Source organism: Perissodus microlepis, chromosome 12 (genome assembly GCF_051167445.1).
Source record: "Perissodus microlepis isolate ML-2025 ecotype Zambia chromosome 12, ASM5116744v1, whole genome shotgun sequence".
NCBI lineage: Eukaryota > Metazoa > Chordata > Actinopteri > Cichliformes > Cichlidae > Perissodus > Perissodus microlepis.
This window is the reverse complement of record NC_140472.1, coordinates 35,550,786-35,575,842: the sequence shown is the minus strand read 5'-3', so window position 1 is coordinate 35,575,842 and position 25,057 is coordinate 35,550,786. Positions and strand designations below refer to the sequence as shown.

The window sequence follows — 25,057 nt, the reverse complement described above, 5'->3', positions numbered from 1 at the left end:
CATGAAATTAAAATATCTATTAATAATTGAATAAATTTTCACACATTGAGCTCACACATGCTGCACAGTGTAAATGCTCAGTTAATCCTGAATAACGAAACATTTAAATACTTCCAGTTACGTCCTGTTAAATATTTTTATATCTGAATTTTTTATAATCAGCATTCAGCATAAAACTTTTACGTCAGTTTTATGCTGAATGCTGATTTTTCAGGCTAACATGTGCAAAACTCTGATTTTCACTTTGCTGAGGTAAACGCTGTAAACATGTTTGCAGGTTTCTCTTTGTACTCAGCGTCTCTGATTTCATGGTTTTTTTTATTTGAGAAGAAATCATGAGAATATGTTTTGATGGCTGATGCAAAGACATCTCCTCAGTTTGCAGAAAACTGTGCGTTTGTACTATTTTCCAATATTAAAAACATAAATCAGTGAATATAACGATCTTCTGTACTTATTCACTGACAATGTTTTTAGATGCACTCTTGTCAATACTTGAGACTTAACTGCAATCAGCCTGCAGAGCCTTGAAGTAATAATCTGTGTCAGTCAGCAAGTCTTCGTTTCCTGACGGCTAATTCTTCGATGCACAGGACGGAGCTGCATCTCTGACAGACACACAGACACTGTGTGGAAAGATCTTCAAGTCTCTGCATGCCGAGTTTCATGAAAAGCAGTTTGGCTTCATGAAGAACACGCATGACTCTCAGGGAGACTGCGTTTTCCGACCAGTCCAGGAAGTTTCTGCTGCAGCTTTCAGGCCTTTTTTGGTCTCGGTGTGGTTCCATGTTAATCAGTTTGAGAGGGAGGAGCCTGCCTGGTTTCACAGACGGGCCGACACGCCTCCGTCTCCCTGAACAGGCCCGAACCAGCCGGAGAATGTGGACAATGTCGGCTCTGCCTGACTGCAGGGCGACAAACACAGATCTAAATCAGCGTGCCAAGGCAGACCAGTGCGTCGCCTCCCTGCAGACAGGTCGGTGCTCTGCAGCCAGGCGACACGATCCGAACAGTAACAGGGAGGAAGAACTCAACGTTTCCATTTATTTTAGTGCAACGTGGTTCACTTCCTTTTAGGTCTCCCCAAATCTCGTGCAGTCTCTTGACATTGGGTGATCTGGTTATGGTGTAACATCCACGGTGATAAAAAGAATGTGTTCATTTGATTTAAGTGTGACTGAATCTACAAACTAGCTACAGTCAGAATGATGTGTGTGAATATTTCTGGGCAGTTTGTGTGTGAAACAACAAAAACAGGTATTTCTGATTTTCACCACAGATGATCTTTCTGCTTCACAGGCTGTCAGCTTCACATTGATTTTCTCAGTGAAACTTAAACTCTGTCCCATGTTGCTGCACAGTGACGTACCTGACAGCAGAGTCGGGCTGCTCTGCTGTCAGGTACGTCCATATAAGGAAGCAGCAAACCTCAGAGTTAACAGATGTGTACAAAACGGTTCAATGATCAATAAAGCTTTGAAATCTGCTTCCATCTCTAAATATTTCAATATTTGAATCTCAGGTTCTGAATCTCTGCTGTGAGTCCTGCATGTGTATAATTTAAGTTTCTGCAGCGTTCAGATAAATCTGTGAAAGTATGAAACGCTACATGCTGTAAAACGTCCTCCCTCCTCTCTGCAGTAGGTGTGTCAGCTGGAGGATGCAGCTGTAGTGAAGTCCATACAAGGACAGACTGAGTGACAGATGGGGTGGGTTGGGGGGAGGGTGTCCCTGGGGGAGGACAGACTCTCAGGTATCACCCAGGAATCCTGTAAATCACATCCTGAAATGTAAAACAAGAAGAGTCTCAGAGTTTCTCACGTACATAAATAAATACATGAAGCCTTTTGATTGTTGTATTTTGCGGTTGAACGCACAAACACGTCTGTGCAGGTTCAGGGCGCGTCACAGAAGCAGGAACACGTCTGCGCAGCTAAAACATACAAATGTGCAGCAACTGTGAAGCAGGAAGGTTCATCCTTTGTTTTGACTCCATTAAAAAGGGATACAAGCACAGACGGGTGCTTCCTCACACAGTGAAAGACAATAAATGATCAACACAACACAACAGCAGTTTTACTGTGAAAATGAGTACAACACGAGGAAAACAGAAAAAAATCAAGATTGAAATCAAATGTAAAAAAATAACAGAGGCAAAAAAACAGTAATACGCTGACTTCAGTGGCGATGTTGACCCGTGTGCACCACGAGAGCACAGGTCCAGTACTGTGTGTCGTTCTAATGGACATGTCACTGATTCAGAGGACTGAGAGGAAGAGGATGAAGGCTGAACAAAACGTGTCTGAGAGGCATGAAGTCAACACTGAAACCACAAAAACTTCACCTTTCTGTGAAAAATCATCTGAAATCTGAATTTACAACCAACTAACAACAGCTGACAGTGTTCAGCGTCTCTGATGCAGCTGCAGAGACATTTCACCTCCGTACCAGGAAACTGACAGCGTGTCATATCAGAACAAAGGTTTTCTTCTACAGAAAGTTTGTCTAGTTAAAAAATGCGAGCATGTGAGGCTGTGAACACAGTTAAGGTCTGACTTTGACTCAGTGTGATTCTGCTGCTGGGCATCAGTCACAGATCCACCTTCACAGTTTGACTCATTGTGCTGCTGTGAAACTGGAAGCTGCAAATAAGGACAAATTCATCTGAAAGCTGTATGACTCTGTGTGATAATCAACTCAGTTCAGTGCAGGAAAGATGCACATCCATGCTTGTTTGTTTGATTTTTGAACCAGTGATCTGACTCAGCCGCATCAGCTGCTCTAAAACTGCTTCACTGCACTGTGAGGGTCTGTGAATCTGCACACATTCAAACAGAAAAGGACTCAGCATGATAAACCTGAGCGAGCAAAGCAGCTGAGTTAGTGGGATTTTATAGTCCATCACGTCACACAATCCTAGTGAAGTTTGGATTTCTGTTTCTGACTGAGATGATCTGAAAAAGTCAAACTTCAGTTTTGCACATTTTATTCTGTGATCATAAATCGAGCAAATAAATCTTTAGATTTGGTAACAACAGAAACCAATCAGCTTGTTCTCCATGTAAAAATGTCATGCTGTGGCTGAGAGAGGAAACAGTCAATACTTTGTTTACTAAACAACTTTTTATAATGCAAAGCATTTCAGTTCAGTTTTTGTCAAAATAACTTGACAAATTTTTGATGTTCAGTCAAACATTTTCAAGTGTTCGATCTGTGATAACTTTAAAAAAACACACTGCACCGTTTCATTATATTTACAAAGGGAAAGAAAGCGCAGCAGAAGAGGACGTAGATGACAGCGAGCGTGACTTTGTTCTTGTAAACTCACAGCCGCCTCTCGTTCAGCGGAGCTGCAGACTGAAACTAACGCAAAACCAAAACTCACTTTCTTTTACACCAGATCAGAAACTTTTAGAAATCTGCATCCGTATGAAATTCTCTCTCCACTCATCCTCTCTCACATGATGACTTTACACATGCATCAAAGGCAGAAAACCCCCAATAATCAGCTGCTCTTAATCGAGGCCGTGGTCTCAGGTGGAGAAGGTCCAGGTCCGGAGCTGGAGAGCCACTGTGGGACCACTGGCTCCCCAAGTGGAAGAGTTTCTCCAGTGTCTCGAGCTCGTCCTCATGATTGAGGGGAGGAGTGGATGCTGCACAGGTGTGTTGTGGTGAAGACAGAGCTGACCCTGAAGCTGTTCAGTTGTAGGTCAACCCCACAGGTTTACTCTCACCTGTGGTTATGACCTCTGTGGAGTGAATTATGGATACAAACAACAGATATGAGCTTCTTGTGTCCCGTGTCCGTCTCTTCCTTAGAGACAGGGTGGAGGAGCCGCTGAGGTGGGTCAGGCAGGAGCAGGACGCCCTCAGGAGTTTATTTACATTATGAATATGTAATTTTTTTTACATAGTCAATAACAAATGATGCTTTGAGAAGAAATACAGATTGTTGTGGTTTTTAATTTGCTGTTATGTTTGCTTACTGCAGTAAATGATTCTTGTAGTCTGCAGGGACCCCGGCCGGTCGCTCCACGGTAGGATGGACTTTCAGCATGAACGGCTTTTATCCGCGCAAAACAACGTCAAAGAAGCACGATTACAGAAACGTGCCGCCGCAGTGATTCATAGCCAGCATGGAGTGACACCAACTGCTGTGTGATAAAAATCTGCATGTCCTGGAGTCATCTGATAGAGTCCAGAGTGCAGCAGAAAACACTGAGCTGGAAACAGCTTATTTGTATCATCCAATATAGATTTCATATAGATTTCAAATATAAACCTTAGATGCTGCACAGCCGACATCCCAGAACAGCCACTGATCGTTAGTTTAGAGTCAGATTAATTCCTCACCCACAGTGATCTGACTCAGCTCACAGGCTTGTGAAACTCTGTTTTTTTCCCATGAATGTTAAAATACTAACCTTGAGTTTGGAAAGACCTTCTGTGTGTTAGAAGAGGAAAACTACATTCAGACCATGACCTGAGTGTTTCAGCCTGTTTCTCTCTGTGTCAGTCCGGCTCACAGAGGCAGGAACAGGACGCCAACACTTATTCTTGCCTCAGGTGGAGCGTTTATCTGTACCTGCACAGACCTGTGGATCATCAGGCTGATAGCAGCTCTGCAGAGCCACAAAGTCACACCGAGTTCCTCGACAGTTCCCTGGAGTTTTGGGAATCTGAGGTGTTTGTTTCATGAGCAGCTACAACTACTAAAACGTTTCCTTTCACGTTTCTGTCTCAGAGAGGAGAATGATGAAGGGATGTTTGCTTTCACCCCTCATGCTCTCGCTTCACTCCAGTCACAGTTTTCCAAGTCAGTGGTTCCTGATTGCAATCATGTGACCAAACATTTGAACTTGAATAAATAAATAAAGTTTTTTTGTATTATTATTTCCTCCTGTTTGACCTTCTGGGTGATTTGTGTGATGTATACTCAGCTATTTTTGGTTTACTGGGGCTTCTTTAATATTCATCAGCGCAGAGAATAAACTACATTTAATCCAGAGCGTACTTCCGGTGCTCCTGGCCAATCAGCGTCCTCGTTCTCAGGTGGACTCCATATTAGATTAAAACCTTTGCAGGATTTTTGTGGCAGAGGAGAAATCAGGATTCCGTCTCTGGTGCTGGCCCCTCCCCTTTGACGGATGCCTCCTACAGCCAATCAGCGCGCCAGCTGAGAGCACCTGCGAGGTCCTGGTCACCTGGACCAATTAGAGCGCGGCTGTCAGAACGTTACCTTTTATGGGAAACGCCAGCTGTCCCGCGAGCGCGGATAAAACCGGTTCGCTCGCGCTTATGTTGCTGCAGTAACCGCACAGCTGGGCCAGAGAAGCATCCGCGAGACTTCACCACAGACGCGCCTGACTCACCTGCACAGGTAACACTCAGAGTACAGTTTCTCATGTAGTTCGGAGGTCAAAGTGGAACAATTAGGCTGAAGCTCGGTTTAGTTAAAGAGCTCAGATTTAAAGTTAAAGCTGTCGCAGCTGAAACACGATGTTACTCTGAGCTGCGGTTTCATTAAAGAGGCGCTAAAGAACAAACCGGTTCTCAAACCGCTAACTCTGATCTGACTGAGCTCACAGAGGCCGGAGGAGACCCTCTGTGAGGCCGGAGGAGACCCTCTGTGAGGCCGGAGGAGACCCTCTGTGAGGCCGGAGGATGCTGGTTTAAACCAGCCTGCACGATAAAAGCTGAATTGATGCTGAGATCTTTAAGTAAAACTGGAGGAAAATATACAACAAACTGAGTGATGTTAAAGAGAAAAAATGCCAAAGTCAGCTAACATCTCACTGTTTTGTAAAATGTGCAGGTCATGTTTCTTCTGAAACTTAAAGTGAAAAATGTGATGATTTCTTTAATGTTCATGACTGCATGAGATTTATTCAAGTTTAAAAACTGTGTCAAAATCCATCTTCAGTGAATGAGTGATGACCCGAGGGAAGGGCTGCTCCTCTGTGCTTCCTGTTTCTAACTCTTACATAATCAGACCTCCTGAATCTCACTCAGACCTCCTGCTGTAGTTTTCTGTTCAGCCAACTTAAAAAGATGCGTGACTGTTAGTGTGACCTGGACACGTGCATAGAAACTACAAACCTTGTTCATAATGGACTGAGCCAGATGAGAATCTGGGTTTGCAGAGCAGAAGAGTTTGTTCTGTCTGAACTTGTTGAAATGTTCTCGATTGAAAAAGGTGACAAAACAACTCAGTTTAGCCAGAAGCCACACCCACCATCAATGTTCCCTCTAATGTTTCACGTGTCTGAGCGAACACACAAGCTCCCTGAGCATCCCTTGGATCACTGTGAGCAACAGCAGACGTGTGCACTGTGGTCACGCCGGCGTCGAATCCATCCAAGTCACATGGTTTATTAAAATAATCAAATTACAGCATTTATGTTAGACTACTTTAATTAACTGCTTCAGCCCACTTACAATGAAAATTTTAAAAAATCTCGTTCATGACCTGTGCAGTATGTTAACACTATTGGAAGTAAAAATAACTTTAACTCCAATTTTGAAAACAACTTATTTATATTTTGCTCTGACTTGAATTATGACAATGAGTCATAAGTAGAGTCCTGTAACTGAAATACAGTAAATAATGACCAATGTTGGGCAATTAATTATTTAGTTCTTCAAAAAAGTAACTTAGTTTTGCAAACAAAGTTTTTTTGCAGCTGTTTACCTAAAAATGCAGCCAAGGTGTTTTTGTTTGTTTTTGTTTTTTTTAATAAACATTTCAAACTATTTACAGAACAATCAGCTGTTCTGCATCAAATTTGATACAACACAAATGTTGTGCCACAACAATAAATGCCATGTTCCCATATAATTTTTTTTTTGATTGGTCCCCATAGTACATTTTCCCACCAATAGGAAAGGCTGGGGGCGGGTTTGCTCACAGGCAGAGAGCGCTTTCCTTATAAAACGCTGTTTTTAGTTTCTTCCTGCAGTAATATAAACGACGACAGTATTCAGGAAGAAAACCAAACATCGCAGATATTTTTATCAAACTTTTATAAAAACTGGTATAAAGTCCACACTTTCTCCGTCTGTCCTGCTCACATCTCCAATGGTTGTACACGTTGTCATTAACGTGGCTTCACTCCACATCAGCCGCTTTGCTCGCTAAAACACCGGTGTCGGCACATAAGGACGCTGTCATAGCCTGTCAACCACGTTGATTGGCTGCGTATATACGAATGTGAATCGCATCATTGGCTGGACTATGGGATAAGGTGGCATCGTTCTGATCCCATACGGGAGCAGCCAGTCACTGACTGACTAACACTGCAAAACGGGATTAACGTATTTACTTTAAGAGATTTACACTCTGATTATGTGAATGACTGTGTTCTTTCAGACATGGATGAAGAAATCTCTGCCCTCGTTGTTGATAATGGCTCCGGTATGTGCAAAGCGGGTTTCGCTGGAGACGACGCCCCCCGAGCTGTCTTCCCCTCTATCGTCGGTCGCCCGAGGCACCAGGTACGAACATCACTCTCAGGAATTTGACTGCAACCCTGTGCATAAGCCTGACGCGTGTAACTGTGTCTGCAGGGTGTGATGGTGGGAATGGGACAGAAGGACAGCTACGTGGGAGACGAGGCTCAGAGCAAGAGAGGCATCCTGACCCTGAAGTACCCTATCGAGCACGGCATCGTCACAAACTGGGACGACATGGAGAAGGTGAAGGACTTTATCAAAGCTGACATCTCTCACTACAGGTTTTCTTTAACCTCCTAGGACCTGGTGTCCATATGTGGACATCACATTTTGGGTTATTTAGACCAAAATACTCAATTGTGGCCTGATATCCAGTTATGAGGACATTATACTGCTACTGTTCTATCAAAATGTTTCCTCAGATGTGGCTCATTTTTCTTAGAAACAACAATTATTTGTTTTCACATTCATCGGGCCCCAATATGTCCAAATATCAAAGAAATTAAAAATGCATGTGGTGGAAGAGTTTGGGTCTTAGGAGGATAAACCCCTGAATGAAATCTGACCAGTTTCAACAGAAAACCACAACAAGCTAAACTGGTTTTATTTTATTTTTATTTTATTTTTTTTTGGGGGGGGGGTGTATTTGTTTGGTTTGCTCTTGTCTTGCTGCTGAAAGATGCCATTTTCAACTTTGATTTCATCACCTGAGAAGAATCAGAGTTCAGACTGAAAACCTTCTGATTTAATCGCACTTGTACTTAACTTGCAAGCTGCCTTTGTCGTGCAGATCTGGCATCACACCTTCTACAATGAGCTCCGTGTTGCTCCTGAGGAGCATCCAGTGCTGCTGACTGAGGCTCCTCTCAACCCCAAAGCCAACAGGGAGAAGATGACACAGGTGTGTGAAGGACCATCTCTGATTAAAGCAGCTGATGCGCTGAACCTGTTGATCCTGTACCTGTGAAGGTTTTCTAGCCTAGATGCATTTTGCACTTGTAGAAAAAAGTTAATTTCCAGGCTAATGGTGTAATTATAGTACTTGTACATTAAATAGTCTTTCTCTGGTGCAGATCATGTTCGAGACCTTCAACACTCCTGCCATGTACGTGGCCATCCAGGCCGTGCTGTCGCTGTATGCTTCTGGTCGTACCACAGGTGGGTTTCCAGCATTTCAGGATCTTGCTGTGCAGAGTTCTGCTTCAGATAAACTTCCTTGTTTAGCTTGGGGCTTGTTTCTTCAGTTGGGGGTTAGAGCAGCAGGCTCTGAGTATTCTCTGGCCCTGCTCAGAGCAGCAGCTAGTGACCATTAGAGGAAGCACAAAGCTCAGTGGTTCCAGAGTGACCTGAGTGTTCTGTCCTGCAGGTATTGTGATGGACTCGGGTGATGGTGTCAGCCACACTGTGCCCATCTACGAGGGCTACGCTCTGCCTCACGCCATCCTCCGTCTGGATCTGGCTGGCAGAGATCTAACAGACTACCTGATGAAGATCCTGACGGAGCGAGGCTACAGCTTCACCACCACTGGTCTGTGTGCAGTTTTACCTTCAAGCATGCTGACGTAAAGCCATAATCTGCAGCTACTGCATTTACAAACCATGAAGCGCACGTCCGTCTAAGTGTCCATTTAACTGTCAACTCTGACCTCCAGCCGAGCGTGAGATCGTGCGTGACATCAAGGAGAAGCTCTGTTACGTGGCTCTGGACTTTGAGCAGGAGATGCAGACAGCAGCTTCCTCTTCCTCCCTGGAAAAGAGCTACGAGCTTCCTGATGGACAAGTCATCACCATCGGCAATGAGCGGTTCCGCTGTCCCGAGGCGCTCTTCCAGCCTTCGTTCATTGGTTTGTAAATCATCAGTTACCCTCCAGAGACGCCTGTTGGAGTTTGAATTTTTCTGAAAAGGGCTGAAGCCTTGGTGCATCGAGTCTCTTGACGTCAGATCTCTCACTTCTGCACTAAAACTTCATTCAGGTATGGAGTCGGCTGGTATCCACGAGACGACCTACAACAGCATCATGAAGTGTGACGTGGACATCCGTAAGGACCTGTACGCCAACACTGTGCTGTCCGGTGGCACCACCATGTACCCCGGCATCGCCGACCGCATGCAGAAAGAGATCACTGCCCTGGCCCCGCCCACCATGAAAATTAAGGTTTGTTACTTGGATCTCTTAAACTGTAAACTTGTGCAGTGTTGCACTTTAACGGTGCCATTTACACCTGGTTATTTACACCCTCCTCCTCTGGCATTTGGCACCACTATATAAATCTATCTGAAGCTAGTTTTGCTGCCCTCTAGTGTACACCTTTTCAAACTTAACTACCTGCTGCTGTGCATCTCTAGACTGGCCTACAGATGTTAGGTACTTACCTGCCTCGTGTCTAATCTGTTCTCGTCTCCAGATTATCGCTCCCCCCGAGAGGAAGTACTCCGTCTGGATCGGTGGCTCCATCCTGGCCTCTCTCTCGACTTTCCAGCAGATGTGGATCAGCAAGCAGGAGTACGATGAGTCCGGCCCCGCCATTGTTCACCGCAAGTGCTTCTAAAATGCTTCCGTGCTCCTCCCCCTCCGCCCTTGCAGGAATCGCCGTACTTCCGCTGTCCCAGCTAGACGTGCATCTGGTTTGTCTTGCATGGACACGCCTGAAGATGCTGTGAATACGACGGATCAGGTTTAAGTTTTAGTGTTACAGTAAAAGTTTCACTTCAACCACATTTAAAACACACTTAGCAATTCTAGTCCAGTTTGAGCTGTTGCAAACTGTCAGACAAGAATTTCCACTGCATCTCTCTGGTCATACAACCTGTCATGAAACTCTACAAACTGTTAGTCTTTCAATAAAATATCATTTATTTACTTAATCACGGAGTGGTCGTTTGAGTTTATTGCTTTAAGCCTCAACTTTCCACCTCGTCTGAGTAATTTACACAAATCAACATTAAGTTCAAAGTTTATTCGCCACATGCAGTGGCAGGTTGCCCTGCAGTGGAATGAACCCGCCCCCCAACCTTACACATACAACACAGACATCACATGGGGATACAAGTCAGAACGGTTGCATTACAGAAAAAAACACTGAAATATACACTACAATGGGAAAAGTACAAGAGGAAAAAAAGAGACCTCTACTCACGCTGGGCTATAGGAGGACAGCATGAGAACAGGAAACAAAAAAAAACTCCCCTGCACAGAAAAGCACATAAATGTCCACAGTACAACATTATAGAACACGTGACCAGCAACAGGGTTGGGTAGGGGATAAGGAGTTCACCCAGGCAACACAGCAGCCATCCTGCCACCCAGACCCGCCTCGTGTTCCCAGGAGGCAACAAGCATCGAAGGCGTTGAACATGTACATTTCACAATATGGTCAATATTACGATCTGCTGACATGGGAACGGGATTGGGAATCCGTTTCATGGTGTACTGCAGAGCGTCTGATGCTGAGAGCTACTTTAGTCTCAGAAGAGGAAGGACATGTCTTCACCTCCCGTGCCCCCGTGTCCTCACAGGGTGACATTTAGGATTTCCTGCACTTTGTGCTTCAGGAAAGTGTTTTAAACTTTGTTAAACGACAGCAGCTTTATTGTTGCAGTGTTTGTTTCCTGCAAGCTGATCTCATAGATGGGAGAAATTAAAAAGGCCACAGACGAGTGCGCTGATGTCTGGACATTTGTCTAAAATTAGAAAAAAAATCACAAAATGATGACGTCTCACCACTGAAGCACAGACGTAACATTGGACAGTTAAAGGCTCACATTCAGTGGGAAGGTCACCTTCATGGCGATGCACCTGCATCCAAGCTGTCACTGACTCGTCACCTTTTGATTTTGTTTCTTCACCTCCTAAATACACTTGTTTCATTTTTATGCAAATACACCTGCATGTTTTAATACTTCACGTGTGTTTTTTGTTTCCTATGGTCTTTGCATCAGTGTTACATAAAAATAAAAGCAATAACAGCAGCACATTAATCCATGAATAGATGCAGTGTTTCATCCAGTGATGAGAGCAGATGTCTACTGCACAGTGCAAACACTGATGTTTGAGAAGAGGTTTGATTGTTATTTGACAGGTTGTCCAGGTTTACTTAGTGGCTTTCCAGTAAGTTATAACTGTATACATATAACGGTGAAATGTTGTTTTAGTTCCATTAATTCAAAAAGACAAAATCCTAACTTTTGTTCAGGAAAGAGATGAAGCTGGTGTTGGACACGTTTTGTGGACAGTGTCTTGTGTAACAGCTCTGTGTGTGCTGTGTGTTTCCAGTGAGAAACCTGGGTGTCACAGTGAAGGTGGTGCAGTTATTGGCACTGACTCGACATTTCCAAATGAAACCTTTATATTATTTACTAACTACAGAGCATGCTCAAAGTTTTAACAGCACTTCACTTCCACATTTTGTCATGTTACAGCTTTTTTTCCACAATTTATTAAAATCATTTTTCTACTCAAAATTCAACACAATGATCCATAATGACAATGTGAAAAACAGCTTGAAATTCCTGCAAATGTATTAAAATAAAAAATCTTGCAACCAATTTGAATATTCTTGTAAACGTAACCATAGAGCACAAAGTTAACAGGAGCTCCAGCTCTGTTTGGATGACAGATCACATGCCTCCCATCATTACGCTCTACACTTAGATCCATTTTTGTCTGCAACTCCTGAACTTGAAGAATTTCTGTCTCTGAGACTGAAATCTGATCAAGACCTGTAAAGGTCTCTACATCAGCTCTGGGTGTTGATGTCAGGACCAGTGAATGGTCAAAAGAATAATCACTGAAGATGTTCAGAATTTCACAGAGCCTCAGTTTGTGTTGCTGTGTCAAGTCCTCAGACTGTATGACCAGCAGGAACACATGAGAGCCAGGATCAGAGAGTCTCACACAGGTTTCCACGAGTCCTCTTAGTTTGTCTTCAGAGATGCTGGAATGAAGCAGATCTGGTGTGTTGATGAGAACTGTTTCTTTGCTTTGAATGAGTCCACTTTTCGTCCACTCTGTTAAATTTGTCTCTCCCAGTAAGAAGTTTCCCACTCAGACCAGCTGCTCCCCAGCAGAACAGCCCTCGTCTCAGACACTGAAATGGTAACAAAAATGTTAAACGTTAGCACAGAATCTACAAATGTAATCTTTTATTGCAACATGTGTTTTTAAATAATACATTTTTTATAATACAAAAACAACACAATGTCATAAATTTTGTTTGTGCATCAGGACAGTTTCCACATTTAGAAATGAAAAATTTAATGTTTATTCTTAAAACTGTGTTCATTTGCATAATTGGGGAGTAAAACAGGGGGCTGTGTGTAAAGGTGGCAGTAGTTTTTTTTTTCATGGTTAATGCAGTGTTTTAGATTATCAGATGGCGCCGATGAGGATGGCTGCCATCACTCGCCATCACTCGCCATCATACTCAATTTCGAGTTTTCCTCGTGTTCACTTGCAGATTCTGCAACAGTCTGTGTCTAAATATTCAATCTGCACAAACACTGGACACATTTTTATGGACTGTCTCTTAGCACACATTGACCCAAGCTCTTCTTGTTTAAACAGATTAGTCATTTTTTATTTTCTTATTGTATTATTATTTCTCTTTTAAATTGTATTGCATGATTGTTGTGCATTTTACTTATTTTAGTTGCATTTTAGTGTGTACAGTACTTTGTGCAGCATGAGCTGTTGGAAACGTGCTGTTTAAATGGCACAGATCACCTTCGACCACACAAATGCACTTGAGCAGAAACTACGCTGGAGGAAAGAAGCCGGGGTCATGGCCCAGCTGATGAACAGACAGCACCATTCCTCACTTCCCACCATTGTTCTAGCTAACATCCTAACTTTGGAAAACAAGCTGGATGAACTGCTGGCAGGATGACTTTCCATCAGGATACTATACGGAGAAATGGCTGAATTCCTCAGTTCCCGGCTTGGCTGGTGTTCCTGTGAGAACAAAAGTACCTCGTTCACATGTGCCTGCCCCCGACCAGCCTTCAGCAAATCAGATCTCTCCTTGGTCGTCCTGCTACCAGCTTATAAGCAGAAGCTGAGGCGTGAGCAGCCAATCATGTGCTTGGTTCAATGCTGGACCGCCATCGTCTTGCGTCACTGCTTCCGCACTGCTGAGAGGTAAGTTTTTTCAAGCTGTTGCCAACAATAGTGTGAATGATTGCACAGAATACATCAGTAAATACACTCATGACATCATACCACGGGTTACTGTACAGACTCACTCTAAGCAGAAGCCATGGGTTAAAAAGCCCAACTGTCACCTGGTTAAATATGCTGACGACACAGTTCTGTCACTGCTGTCAGGCCCTCACAGCACCACGGGCCCGCTCTGCAGGAGTTTGTAGAGTGGTGGGACAGCTCCAAACTTGACCTGAACGTGAGCAAAACCAAAGAGATGGTGGTGACCCCTCTCACGTTGTTCACCCTGCATTTCAATGGCTCCCCTCTGGGCGGCGCCTCTGCTGCATTTGCTGCAGGACTGAGAGGAGGAGCGCCACCTTTGTCCCCAAAGCCACTCTGCTTTTTAACTCCACCCGATAAGACCATTTCCACACCAGAAACATGAACTACTCTACAATCTTTTTATACTGCCGACACTTTGTTCACTTTTAGTCACTTACAGTTACACACACTGAAACACACAGACCAGATAACATCCCAGTCGTGCTCTCAAACTGGCAGCTTTCTTCACAGACACCTTTAATTTTTTTTGCCTGAGGATCCTCTGTGACCACAGCCACACACTCGTCATGTGGCACAGAAGCATCCACACTCATACCAGTCAATTCAGTATGTGTTACTCGTGTGCAATATTGAGGGTCTCTGAGCCTAAGAATTTAACTGCTGGTAGTAATATGCCATTGTTACCTGTAAAAATAAAAACTTGAACTTGTTGAACTATTTTTTGCTCGTACTCATGCTGCCCCGACATCAGCCAGCGCATATTAGGAATGTCGTAGGCACCGATGGGTTTTCTATCGCCCATTTGCTGGGAGTAAGGGCGGCCTCCGTTTGCGAGGTGCGCCTGCTGCTTGCGGCACAGGGAGGAGAGGGCGGGGCGGCGGGGGATTCTCTGGCTGGCTGGAGCAGCATCTAATAACCAACCAAAATAAAACTAAATACAAAACAAACCAACAAACACGAAAACACCAGACATCATGATACAGACTGATAATCTGCACCGATGTTTTTTCGAAATTCTGTACACGAAAACTGAGCGCGAGAGCCCTCGGTGCGCGTGCTCGCTGCTGAAGTCAAAGTAAACTTTATTGTCATCTCCGCTACATACAGTCCAGTATATAGAGACGAGACGACGAGGCTCCAGTTACAGCAGTGCAAGTAAACACACAATAAATATAAGAAGAGCAAGAAAATAAATATACACTTTAGGACTCGGGGTAAAGGGATCAATAACAATTTAAAATTAATAATTTACAGTTTGATGATTTAAAGTCTCACACAACCTGTCGAAAGGGGGCCGGCTGCCTCCAAATAGAGCACATTTCATTTATAATGTTGTAAATCCAAGCCCATCATGTATTCATGATTTGAATCCTGGGTTGTGTGAAATCTCAGAAATAAACCTTAGACAAAGCGAATCTGTGAACTAAGGTGTAGGTCTATTAGGTTATGTTGTGGTGATCCTTGAGTTGGGGGATTTGTGTTCATACTGAAGAGCAAAATTAAAACCAATGTAAGATGGACAAGAAAAGTTCAAAGCCATCAGGTGCTCAGTTTAGAAAAAAAGAGAAAACGAGGAGAAACGAGCAAAAGATGCAGGTAAGCAGATGTGTGATTGGATAATGGCAGGTCATCCTGAAACAATCAGAGTCAGAATCAGAATACTTTATTAATCCCTAAGGAAATAATGTGGATTACAGTTGCTCCAAAAAGAAATGGTAAAAATAGCAACAGTAACAGACTAAACTCCAAACAATACATTATGTTACAGATTTTAATATTAATTAGTCATTGTTAATTGTTGATTTGTCCTGTTCTCATTGTATGATGAATTATGATGGCTGTTTGGTAGCTGTTTGCATACTATGCATACTCTCTCTCTCTTCATATGTGTGTGTGTGTGTTTCTCTGGCGAAATTCAGTGTGGTTCCGCCAACAGTTTTATGTTAATGTATAATCCTTAATATGTTTTATGTGTGTGTGTGTGTGTGGGGTGTGGGGTGTGGGGGGGGCGCGCCAGAGGGAGTGTTCGCCCGGGGCACCAAACAGGCTAGGATCGCCACTGCTCTCACCTGTGTGTATGCTAATATATTTGATCATGTTCAGCAGCAGAGGACAGCCTGATGTTAAGATAATTAATTTGCCACAGAAGCTGAAGGTGTTTTCTATTCTTTATTTAACATTTAGAAAAATACACCTAAGTGTTATTCGATTTTGCACAAATGTTATTTCACAGATGAGTCACTACATCCTCTCCATTATCTGAGAGATCAGCTCAAGTTTCAAGTTGTTGTTTGTCATAAACAGGCAACAATGGCACATCACTGCCAGCAATGAAATACTCAGCCTCCTCAATATTGCCCACAGAAAAATGCACATAAGTAACACTTAGATAAAAAATAAGATAAACTATATAAATAAAGATAACATATATGAATAAAGAATAAGAATAAATAAATACAGATTCCTAAAAAATACGGTAGCAGAGGTAGTGGTACATACATACAGTGTGTACAGTGATTGTGTAAACCAGGGGTGGGGGCCTCCAGGCCTCGAGGGCCGGTGTCCTGCAGGTTTTAGATGATCCTTGATCCATCACAGCTGATTTAAACGGCTAAATTACCTCCTCAACATGTCTTGAAGTTCTCCAGAGGCCTGGTAATGAACTGATCATTTGATTCAGGTGTGTTGATCCAGGGTGAGATCTAAGACCTGCAGGACACCGGCCCTCGAGGCCTGGAGGCCCCCACCCCTGGTGTAAACAGTCCAATATTTCAGCAGCTCAGTGATGGCTTGTGGCTAGAAATTCTTCCTCCATCTGCTGCTGTTGATGCTTCTGTGAAGTGTACGGCTGTGGTGGATGGAACCAGAGAGGATCTTCAGGCCTGTCTACCTGTAGAGGTCCTGGATGGCTGGCAGAACCACAGACAGACTGAATATTCTCGATGGTGCATCGATAGAATGTGCTGTCTTTGAGGGTGACATGAATAAATAAAGTTTGGGCCTTTGTGTTTTGAAGATTGAAGACTTTGGGGTTCTCTTTGGACCACAGCCAATAAGGTCTTGGCAAGATGGCCAATCACTTATACCAACAACAGAAATACTGGCACTGATGCACAGGGATGAGTCTCCTGCTACAGCTGAGAATGGGAAGTGCAAAGGAATCTAATCTTATCTGTGTTTCACGTAGTTTCATGCTCTATTTTGTTAGTGGGGAACACTGAGGCCTCAAACTGTGTAAAATAAACACATTAACCAGATTTAAAGGGTTAAAGGCTGAGACGGTGTTATGACTGCACTTGTCCAACTCCACAATGAAGCCACGTGAGATTTCTGCATGTTCAGCATCATCTCGTCAGATTTCAGCAGATGTGTTGTTCAGAGGAAACTGCTCAGATCTATCATTCAATCATAGATGTGTTATATAGAGACGTGACTCTTAGAAACATGGATGCAGGAGAGCAAAACCGTGCCGCACACAAGACGACAGAGACACACCTCAGGGGTAAAAACACAGATGCAGTGAGTGGCTGAAGTGAAGAAGAGGAAGTGTCTCGGTGTCTTTAACCGTCTGCATGGACATAAACCATGTGGACACAGCTGTTCCCACACCTGCCTGCTGTTTCTGTCATCTCCTCCAGTTTGTGTAAATGATTCTTTAACGTTAGAAAGAAAAGTAATAAAAGCTGAGTTTCACTTTAAGTTTCACAGTCAGTCTGTGTCCTCTGGATCTGCTCCACAGAAACCCCCTCTGTGCTGTCAGTAACAGTCTGAGTTTGACTTTTGTACAATAAAAATGATCAAACCTGAAAGCTGAGGGATTTAACTCTGAGTACAACAGCGTGTTTCATACATGCGCCTCAGATATGAAATATTTATTTGTCTTAAACATTTTGGTCTTTTAAATGTGTCAAAGCCTTAAACACAAGATTTTTAATGAAGGTGTTTGAACCAGGAGCACGAGCTGCCTCCAAGTCCACGGAGACAGTCACTGGTGAAATGCGTGACATCACGTGGATGGAGACACGGAGCCTGCGGTGTTTCAGCTCGAATGTTTCACCGTTTTTTTGCAGATTAAACTAGAAAAAAATCCCGAGTGACAGAAAAAGAGACACTGAAACATTGTTTGCATGGATGAATGTTTTGTGTTTGTGTAGGTCTGTTTTACATATTATAGCGTGGCACAGTTATTGCTCTTTACACGGACACGCGCGCTTTCCTACAGACTTCCGGTACTGCCTCATCCTCATCTCCTCGAAACGTTACTCTGACTCTCGGTTTCAACTGCAGCATCAACAGGTCAGTGAATTAAACTTTACTCTTTATTGTTTTTTCAGTTCCTATTATTATCATTTAAAACGGGCACGTGATTGACTTCAAATTGACAATAATCATTAATCATTAGATCAGCTGTACGAGGTCTGACCGGCGTATAGAAATATAAGATATTTCCAAAATCAAACTCGAGTTTGAATTCATGTTTGCATCTTGCACCGAGGTGAGGTTTGCGTGAGTGAAAGTTTTATTGTTAATATTTTTGTCAGTGAGAAGAAAATAAAACAAAAAAATTAAAGAAATAAAAAAAAAACTCAGTTATGGAAAAACGAAGAAGCTCATAAAACAGAAGCTCTGCAGACTTTTATGTTTGTTTCCAGCCCGAGTTTATCATGAAACACTCAGTGAGACAGGATTTAAACCTGGAGCGCGAGAATGACGTGGGCGTGTTCATGTTCCGTAAACGAGTGGCCGGTAACGTGTGCGCGCGGAGGAACAGTGACTCCTCTGATATGAGACGGGTCCTCTTTACTGACCCGGTGCTGAGCAGCAAACACAGCAGCGCCGACATCATAACCACAGGAGCGAAGCTCCAATAAAGGAAGAGAAAATAATGTGACAGCTTTCCTTCTTTGTCATCTAACTGTCACCTGGAGGAACCATCAGATTTGTTCTTTATTAAACTGTGTGGTATCAGGTACATTTCTGAATCTCTCACTCTGATCTGGTCAGTGATCCTGAAAGAGCTCAGAGGTGTTTGACACGAACACTGCCGCTGGTGTCAAACACACTACAGGGTGTCTCCGACTCAGCCAAAGAGCAGAGCAGCTGCCACCAAAACAAGGGTGCAGGTTTGATTCCTGTGACCTCAACAACAATCCTTTTCATCAGAGATGGAGTTTGTCTGCAGTCCCCGTGTCTGTGATTGGTGGAGAGCTCAGTGCTGTTAAAGAAAGGCTGAAGTCTCAGCTTCAGAAAAGCTCAGGACAGAATTCAAGGAGAGGACAAAGAAATGCTAGTAGTTTGTTTGTTTTTTAATATTTTTATTTATTTTACTTTTCCATATTAGATCATATTGATTAATACTTTTACCATGTGCCTTTGGCCTGGCATGCTAAATTATACTGTGATTTAAGCCAACGGCCTCCATGCTGCTAAAATTCCCCAACATTTCCTGACATACGGAGAACGTGACCTTCGTACAGCAGCTGCGTGTTTTTAAGACACGTTTCATAACCACAGAGGAAACAGACACAGTTCACGCTGGGTCACACAAAACTGAAAGTAACCCGAGACAGTAAAGACATGCAGGTCTACTCGGTTTATACACTGTATATAACCAAACTAAGGATATTTCTCTAAAGATGAGTTTAGTTTTATTTAAATAATTTATTCTGGTTTATTTTAACCCGTCAGCTTTGATCTTTACCTTCATTGGTGTTTAAAGTAAAAAGCACTGTAAAGATGTCATTTCTTATCTTGTGTCACTGTTGACGTCACATAATTTACTGACTCACCTAATTTAACATTGCAGCAGAGGTTTCTTATATAAGTCTGAGGACATTCACAGTTTAACCTTTCCTGAAATGTAAATTCAGCTTCATTGGTCATAAAATCCTGCTGTAAACAGAGTCATTAATAAAGTTTGTGTTTGTGTAACTGAATTTTAATTCTTCCAGAAAGCCCAGCAGTTCCTCTCATCTGTAGTTCACGTTGCTCAAGTTCAGTTGGTGATGGGAAGCACAGCATCAACATCGACATCAGCATCTCGTGAGTCCTTCACACTTTAACCCTGAAACTCTGCTGGGTGCAGAGGGGAGGAGCTCTGACCCATGACTGATTCTTATTGGTCAGTCTGATTACAAACAGAGTCAAACTGTCCAGTCAAATGGCAGATTGCTAAAACATGAAGCAGATTTCCAAAATAAGAGATGCCAATGTCTTCTTCATCTATGAGGGTGTAATTATGTTTTTTAATAAAGGATGTTAAATATTTATAACAGCCATATGAAAGGCTGATTTTAGCTTTCTGTGTAAAAAGTGAAGCAACTGTAGAAATATCGTGACACATCACGTTGTGTTAAGACTTACAGTTGCATTAAAGTGTAGGAGAAAAAGGCCTCAGCTCCTTTGATGTTGACTTCAATAAACACATTTGTGACGGGTTTATGTAAATTATAATAATTTTAGAGGATTGTAATGGATAAAAAACCAGGTAGCTGTTGTTTGACTACAAGCCATCACCCAAAAATCAGGTTCACAGTCAGATCCACCCCATGTTCTTCATACCTGGTTATGAAACACACAGATCAAACAGTAAAATCACTCCAGGCTTCAAAACAAGAGCCAACGAGTGACATCAGTGGCTACATCCATCTTTTATGCTGCATGTAAAGTGCACCACAAATTCAAAATGTTTAATTTTGAGTTAAAATATTCTGCTAACACTGATCTTTGATGTCCACATATCAGTGATAAAGCTAAATACCAGAAACACCTGTTTGATTCAGTTTTAACAAAAGGTGAACATTAAAGCTCTGAAGAAAGATGCCACATATAACAAGACTGCTGTTTTATTATCATCATCATTTTTAAGGATGCTCGATTAACCTTCAGCCAAGTCAGTGTTGACATATTATATCTCAGTGATTTCACCCACATGTGAGGACAGTAACCCCAAACATCATCACTGACTGTAAATACACAGAGAAGGTTGATCGTGTTAACACTGTGTGTGTTATTAGGTTGATACTGTCTGTGGATGGATTTGGTTTATAAAATGATCTTTTCCTGCAGGTTCTGAATATCAAAGCAGCTCGAGGTCTGTGGACGAAGTACCCACTGACATGGTAAGAAAACCGTTTGCTTCTGTTGTCTGTGGCTGTGCTTTGATTGATTGATTTGTTTAATTTGAAGTCTCTCATCAATGTGCTGCAGTTACTGAGCACAGTCAGCTTCAAACATTTTCTCTGTCTGTAAATCACAGAATGGTCGGAGGCCACAGCGCGGGGACTTGATAGAGATCTTCCGTGGCAGCTATCGGCACTGGGCTGTGTATGTTGGTGATGGCTCTGTGGTTCACTTGGTCGTGCCCAGTAAGTCCTGCACACACCTGTCACAACACCTCCCACAGCTTAACTCCTCCCAGTCTGGAAGAAGAAGCTTAAATGACATCACACATTAAACTGATTCATAGCTCACTCTAAAAGATGAAATCATGAAGCCTTTACTTCTGATCCCAGTTTATCCTTCATGTGTTTGCAGGTTTCAACAGCATCACTGTCATAACTCAGAGGGGGGATGTGAGGGAGGAGAATCTGAGGGATGTGGTGGGAAATGACCAGTGGCGAATCAACAACAGCCTGGACTCCACCCATAATCCCCGCCCAGCTGACGTCATTGTTACAGAGGCCAGGAGCTGGGTGGGCAGAGAGATAACGTACCACAGCATCAGGAGGAACTGTGAGCACTTTGCCACAGAGCAACGATATGGTGTGTCTGCGTCGCAGCAGGTGGGTGGAACCATGTAGACCCTTCAGTGATTTTCTAAACAGAAAATACAGAATCTGTTTGCAAAGAACAAGATCTGTGCTGCTGGAAGCTCATTTCCTGTTTGACCCTTTATTTGAATTCTACTGATGAATCCCATTTCAGCAGGTTTTGACTGGATTCAGATTAACAGAGAATGCATTTGCAGAAACATAATGTAAAAACATCATCTATCTCCTACTGACTAAACTTTAGCTTTAAAAAATATTCAGCACTGTGAATGTAAACAGGAGATCTGCATGTGGATGTTGTGTCTCCTGCCCTTTCACTCCCCTCATGGTGGCAGATGGCCCCGCCCCTCCCTCAGCCTGGTTCTGTTGGAGGTTTCTTCCTGTTAAAGAGGAGTTTTTAAATGAACAGGTCACATTTAAAGTGTTTTGAAAATTGAATCAAAAACTCATTATAAAAACCTCTTTTAATCAGATATGCATGTAAAAAAAAAAGCTCAAGCTTTCAAGCTTTTCCAGCACATTACCAAAAAAAGAATGCATGTTTCACTTCACATCACCTCAGTAAGAACAAGTCGGATCATCCAAGGTTGAGTTAAACACCTTTGTTCCCTTTTTGTAAAAACAGAGAAAAATGCATCACACAAAGGAAAAGGGTGCCTTATATGCATATAGTGGATAAAGCACATTTCACTTCAAAATTAAGATGTACAAACGTGAACAAAACAACATGTTAGAGTTCCCCATCTCCTGTTGAAAAACCCCGCAAAACAAGAAAACTGCACCAAACACCACCAAATAAAACACATTAAGGCCAAGTTAATACATCTGCTCATCAGATATTGATGCTTCTTTCCTATGTGACAGATGTTTGTTTTTTTAAGTTAAGATCTTAAAGGTAAGATTTTTAAATGCATTGCCATCTGTATTATTGCCGAAGGCCTAGATTGTCACCTTTAAAGTGTTTGTGCTGATGAGACAGGCATGAAGAACGGCACTGACTGGGTGTGAACAGATGACAAACTCGGTTCAGGTCAACATATCCCTCTACTGCATGACTTTTTAATCTTTGGGGAAAAAAATATTTCTCCCTATTTGGGGGGAGTTTTAGGGTCCCTATATATCAATCATAAAATTTATATCAATCAAAAAAACTTACATACACATACTCGAAAAATTATTTACTATTTACTCACCTATCGTGTAACTCGAGAGAGCACAAACTCTGCCATTGTCATTTTCCATCAAACACTCATTAAAACATCAGCCTGCAGGCATGTTAGTGCACTCATCCTCGACTGTCCGGGGAGGGGCGGGGTCACACGCTGAAACAGATATGCAGAGGTGCACGGCAGCCCAGGCGGAGGAATTTTGCTTTTACACTCATTTTATTTCTCTATCTGATAAGAAACTAGGTCTGAATGGAGTTTTGAATCACGGCAGTCTTCTGTTCATCAGGATGTCTGCTCACTTCCTGTGATGTTTTCTCCCTGCAGGTGCCTCAAGGAGTGGAAAACTTTGTCAGAGCGTGGGATACAGTTACTGATCCTGCTACAGTTACTCGTGCTTTAGGCCTGGCACGACTTTGGTAGGCCTAAAGCAAACTTTGTGTGAGACGCTAAAACATTCCTGTCATTACCATAAAATCACACAGTTCTGATCACTGAATCCACACACCTACATTAGTGTCCACAAAGAGATGGACAGACGGACAGACATCAGGAAACCTCTGACTTTATTTTAAAATACAGTAAGTGGAAGATAAATGTGGTTCCTCTGTAACTGCTGCAATGCCAGAGCTACGATTAGATTACTCCACAGTGCTTTTAATCATGATGTGCTTCCTTACATCACTTCATCCACTGGCCCACAGTATATAAATACTGCATCTTCACAGAGTCTATTGTAATTCTTACATTTTATGACAAACAAATAATAAAAAAAAATTTCCCCAAAAGTTGATTCTGTTCATCTGGACATTTTTTGAAGGAAAAAAACTTCGTCACTCATCTTCAGTCTCAGCTGACTGCAGGTCAGGTCTTATAACCAGGACATTTGCATAATGACTGAAACTATACAAAAAAACAGTTTCGTGGTGAGATGCATTGACTGTGCTGTCATTGTGTCATCGAGCAAAAATTAAAGGGAAACTTTCAAACTTTCTTTGATTCATGCAGAATATGGACAAAACTCATTTTGAGGTCTATTTTCAAACAAGTGATATTAGGCACGGACTCTAAAACGTCTTTTCCTCATGTGTTTATACTCATACTGACACGTTTTCAGTCACAGAATTGACAGAATAGTGTCATCAATCAGTTCATTCAATCGTTTTAATTAGCAGTAATCAGCCCCACAGAGAGGAGCTGCTATTTAACTGATGACATGTGAAACGGGTCAATCAGCTGTTTGCTTAATTTGAATTTCTCTGAAGTCTTTGAAAAAATACAAGATTCATCAGAAATTCAATGATGTCAGATAATTTGAAAATAAAAACAAAAAAACTTTGAGGCCAAAATTTATCTGAATATAAAACTTATAAAAAGAAAAATCTGCAGCTGACAGATTTTGTAAAAGTACTACTTTAGTAACACTACAACAACAAATTGTTTTCATTCAGGTTTCTGAAAAACAGGAGAAACTTTCAGGGGAAGGAAGACAAAAACGATTTCTCTCCACAAATTTCGACTTTTGTTGCAGGATCTTTAAAACAAAATGAAAAACAGTTCTGATACTTTCCTGCAAAACAACAAAGCACATCAGTTCCACTTTCACTGGTTCCACTCGTCATTTTTGTAATGATGTAATAATGATAATCGTCTCTTCTACAACAAGTGAGAAATGTATTCCTTTGGTTCTCTTTAGTAAACCTGAATTATTGAGATTTTTATAAAGTGTTTCAATGAAGTAAAACGAGGGCCGTCTGCATGACTGTGGCAGATTCAGCTCAGTTCACTTACTCAAAAAGACTTAATACATCCATTAGTTCTCCAGTGTCTCAGTGTTCATGTTCAATTTAAAGGGTTGAAGACGACTTTCATCAGAAACTTTGAATTGTTCGGACATCTTGGTTAAAGCAGGTTCCTCAGTCTCAAATCTGTCACAGCTCACATGTTCTCCATTGTTCTCCTTTACAATCTGACACGAGTGCTTTAACATCTCTGCGTGATCAAGTTTCATCTTCCACGAGTATCTGTCTCTGCACAGTCTGATCACAGCTTCTAAGGGTGGATGCTTGGTGCAGTCCTCAGATGAGCCCTCCTCTTTGGGATTTGATATCACAATGACTTAATGGACAAGAATTTCACTTGAGTCAAAACTTGTTTCACAGGTTTTTCTGAAGCTGATGTATTTTTGTGCACAGCAGTGAGAAATGTACTTTGCAAACGTGCGCATCATTCAGCCGATGATGTTTCACAGACTTCATTTTTCCAGGTAACAACAAAGAAAAAACGGCTCTTATCTCAGATTAATGTGTACTGTAACCAACTATTTAAAATGACCTACACTGTGCTTTGTGTCTCATTTCTTCTAAAATACTCTTAATACCTGATTACTTGATAAAAACCTACAGTGTGACTTGTTTCTTCATGCCTGTAACAATTTAAATTCTTACTCCTTCATTCTGATGGA

The 25,057-nt window shown here is 42.2% G+C and overlaps 2 protein-coding genes across 3 annotated transcripts; both read left to right on the top strand.

The window, feature by feature from the left end:
* The first annotated feature begins 5,271 nt into the window (after window positions 1-5,271).
* On the top strand, window positions 5,272-10,318 carry LOC146376787 (actin, cytoplasmic). 2 transcript variants are annotated; one of them, XM_084945411.1, is made up of 9 exons: window positions 5,272-5,380; window positions 7,370-7,494; window positions 7,567-7,695; window positions 8,243-8,353; window positions 8,526-8,610; window positions 8,819-8,980; window positions 9,105-9,296; window positions 9,427-9,608; window positions 9,859-10,318. In XM_084945411.1, exons 2-9 carry the CDS (start codon window positions 7,372-7,374, stop codon window positions 10,000-10,002), a joined length of 1,128 nt encoding a protein of 375 aa, XP_084801537.1. In that variant the 5' UTR covers window positions 5,272-5,380; window positions 7,370-7,371; the 3' UTR covers window positions 10,003-10,318. The 2 variants fall into 2 exon arrangements, with proteins under 2 accessions (XP_084801537.1, XP_084801538.1); XM_084945412.1 differs by lacking the exon at window positions 5,272-5,380 and having other exon boundaries at window positions 7,365-7,494.
* A 7,543-nt stretch (window positions 10,319-17,861) lies between these two features.
* On the top strand, window positions 17,862-23,463 carry LOC146376786 (phospholipase A and acyltransferase 4-like). The gene is made up of 6 exons (XM_084945416.1): window positions 17,862-17,951; window positions 19,607-19,697; window positions 20,724-20,776; window positions 20,914-21,022; window positions 21,192-21,439; window positions 22,921-23,463. Exons 2-6 carry the CDS (start codon window positions 19,661-19,663, stop codon window positions 23,014-23,016), a joined length of 543 nt encoding a protein of 180 aa, XP_084801542.1. The 5' UTR covers window positions 17,862-17,951; window positions 19,607-19,660; the 3' UTR covers window positions 23,017-23,463.
* The last annotated feature ends 1,594 nt before the right edge of the window (window positions 23,464-25,057 follow it).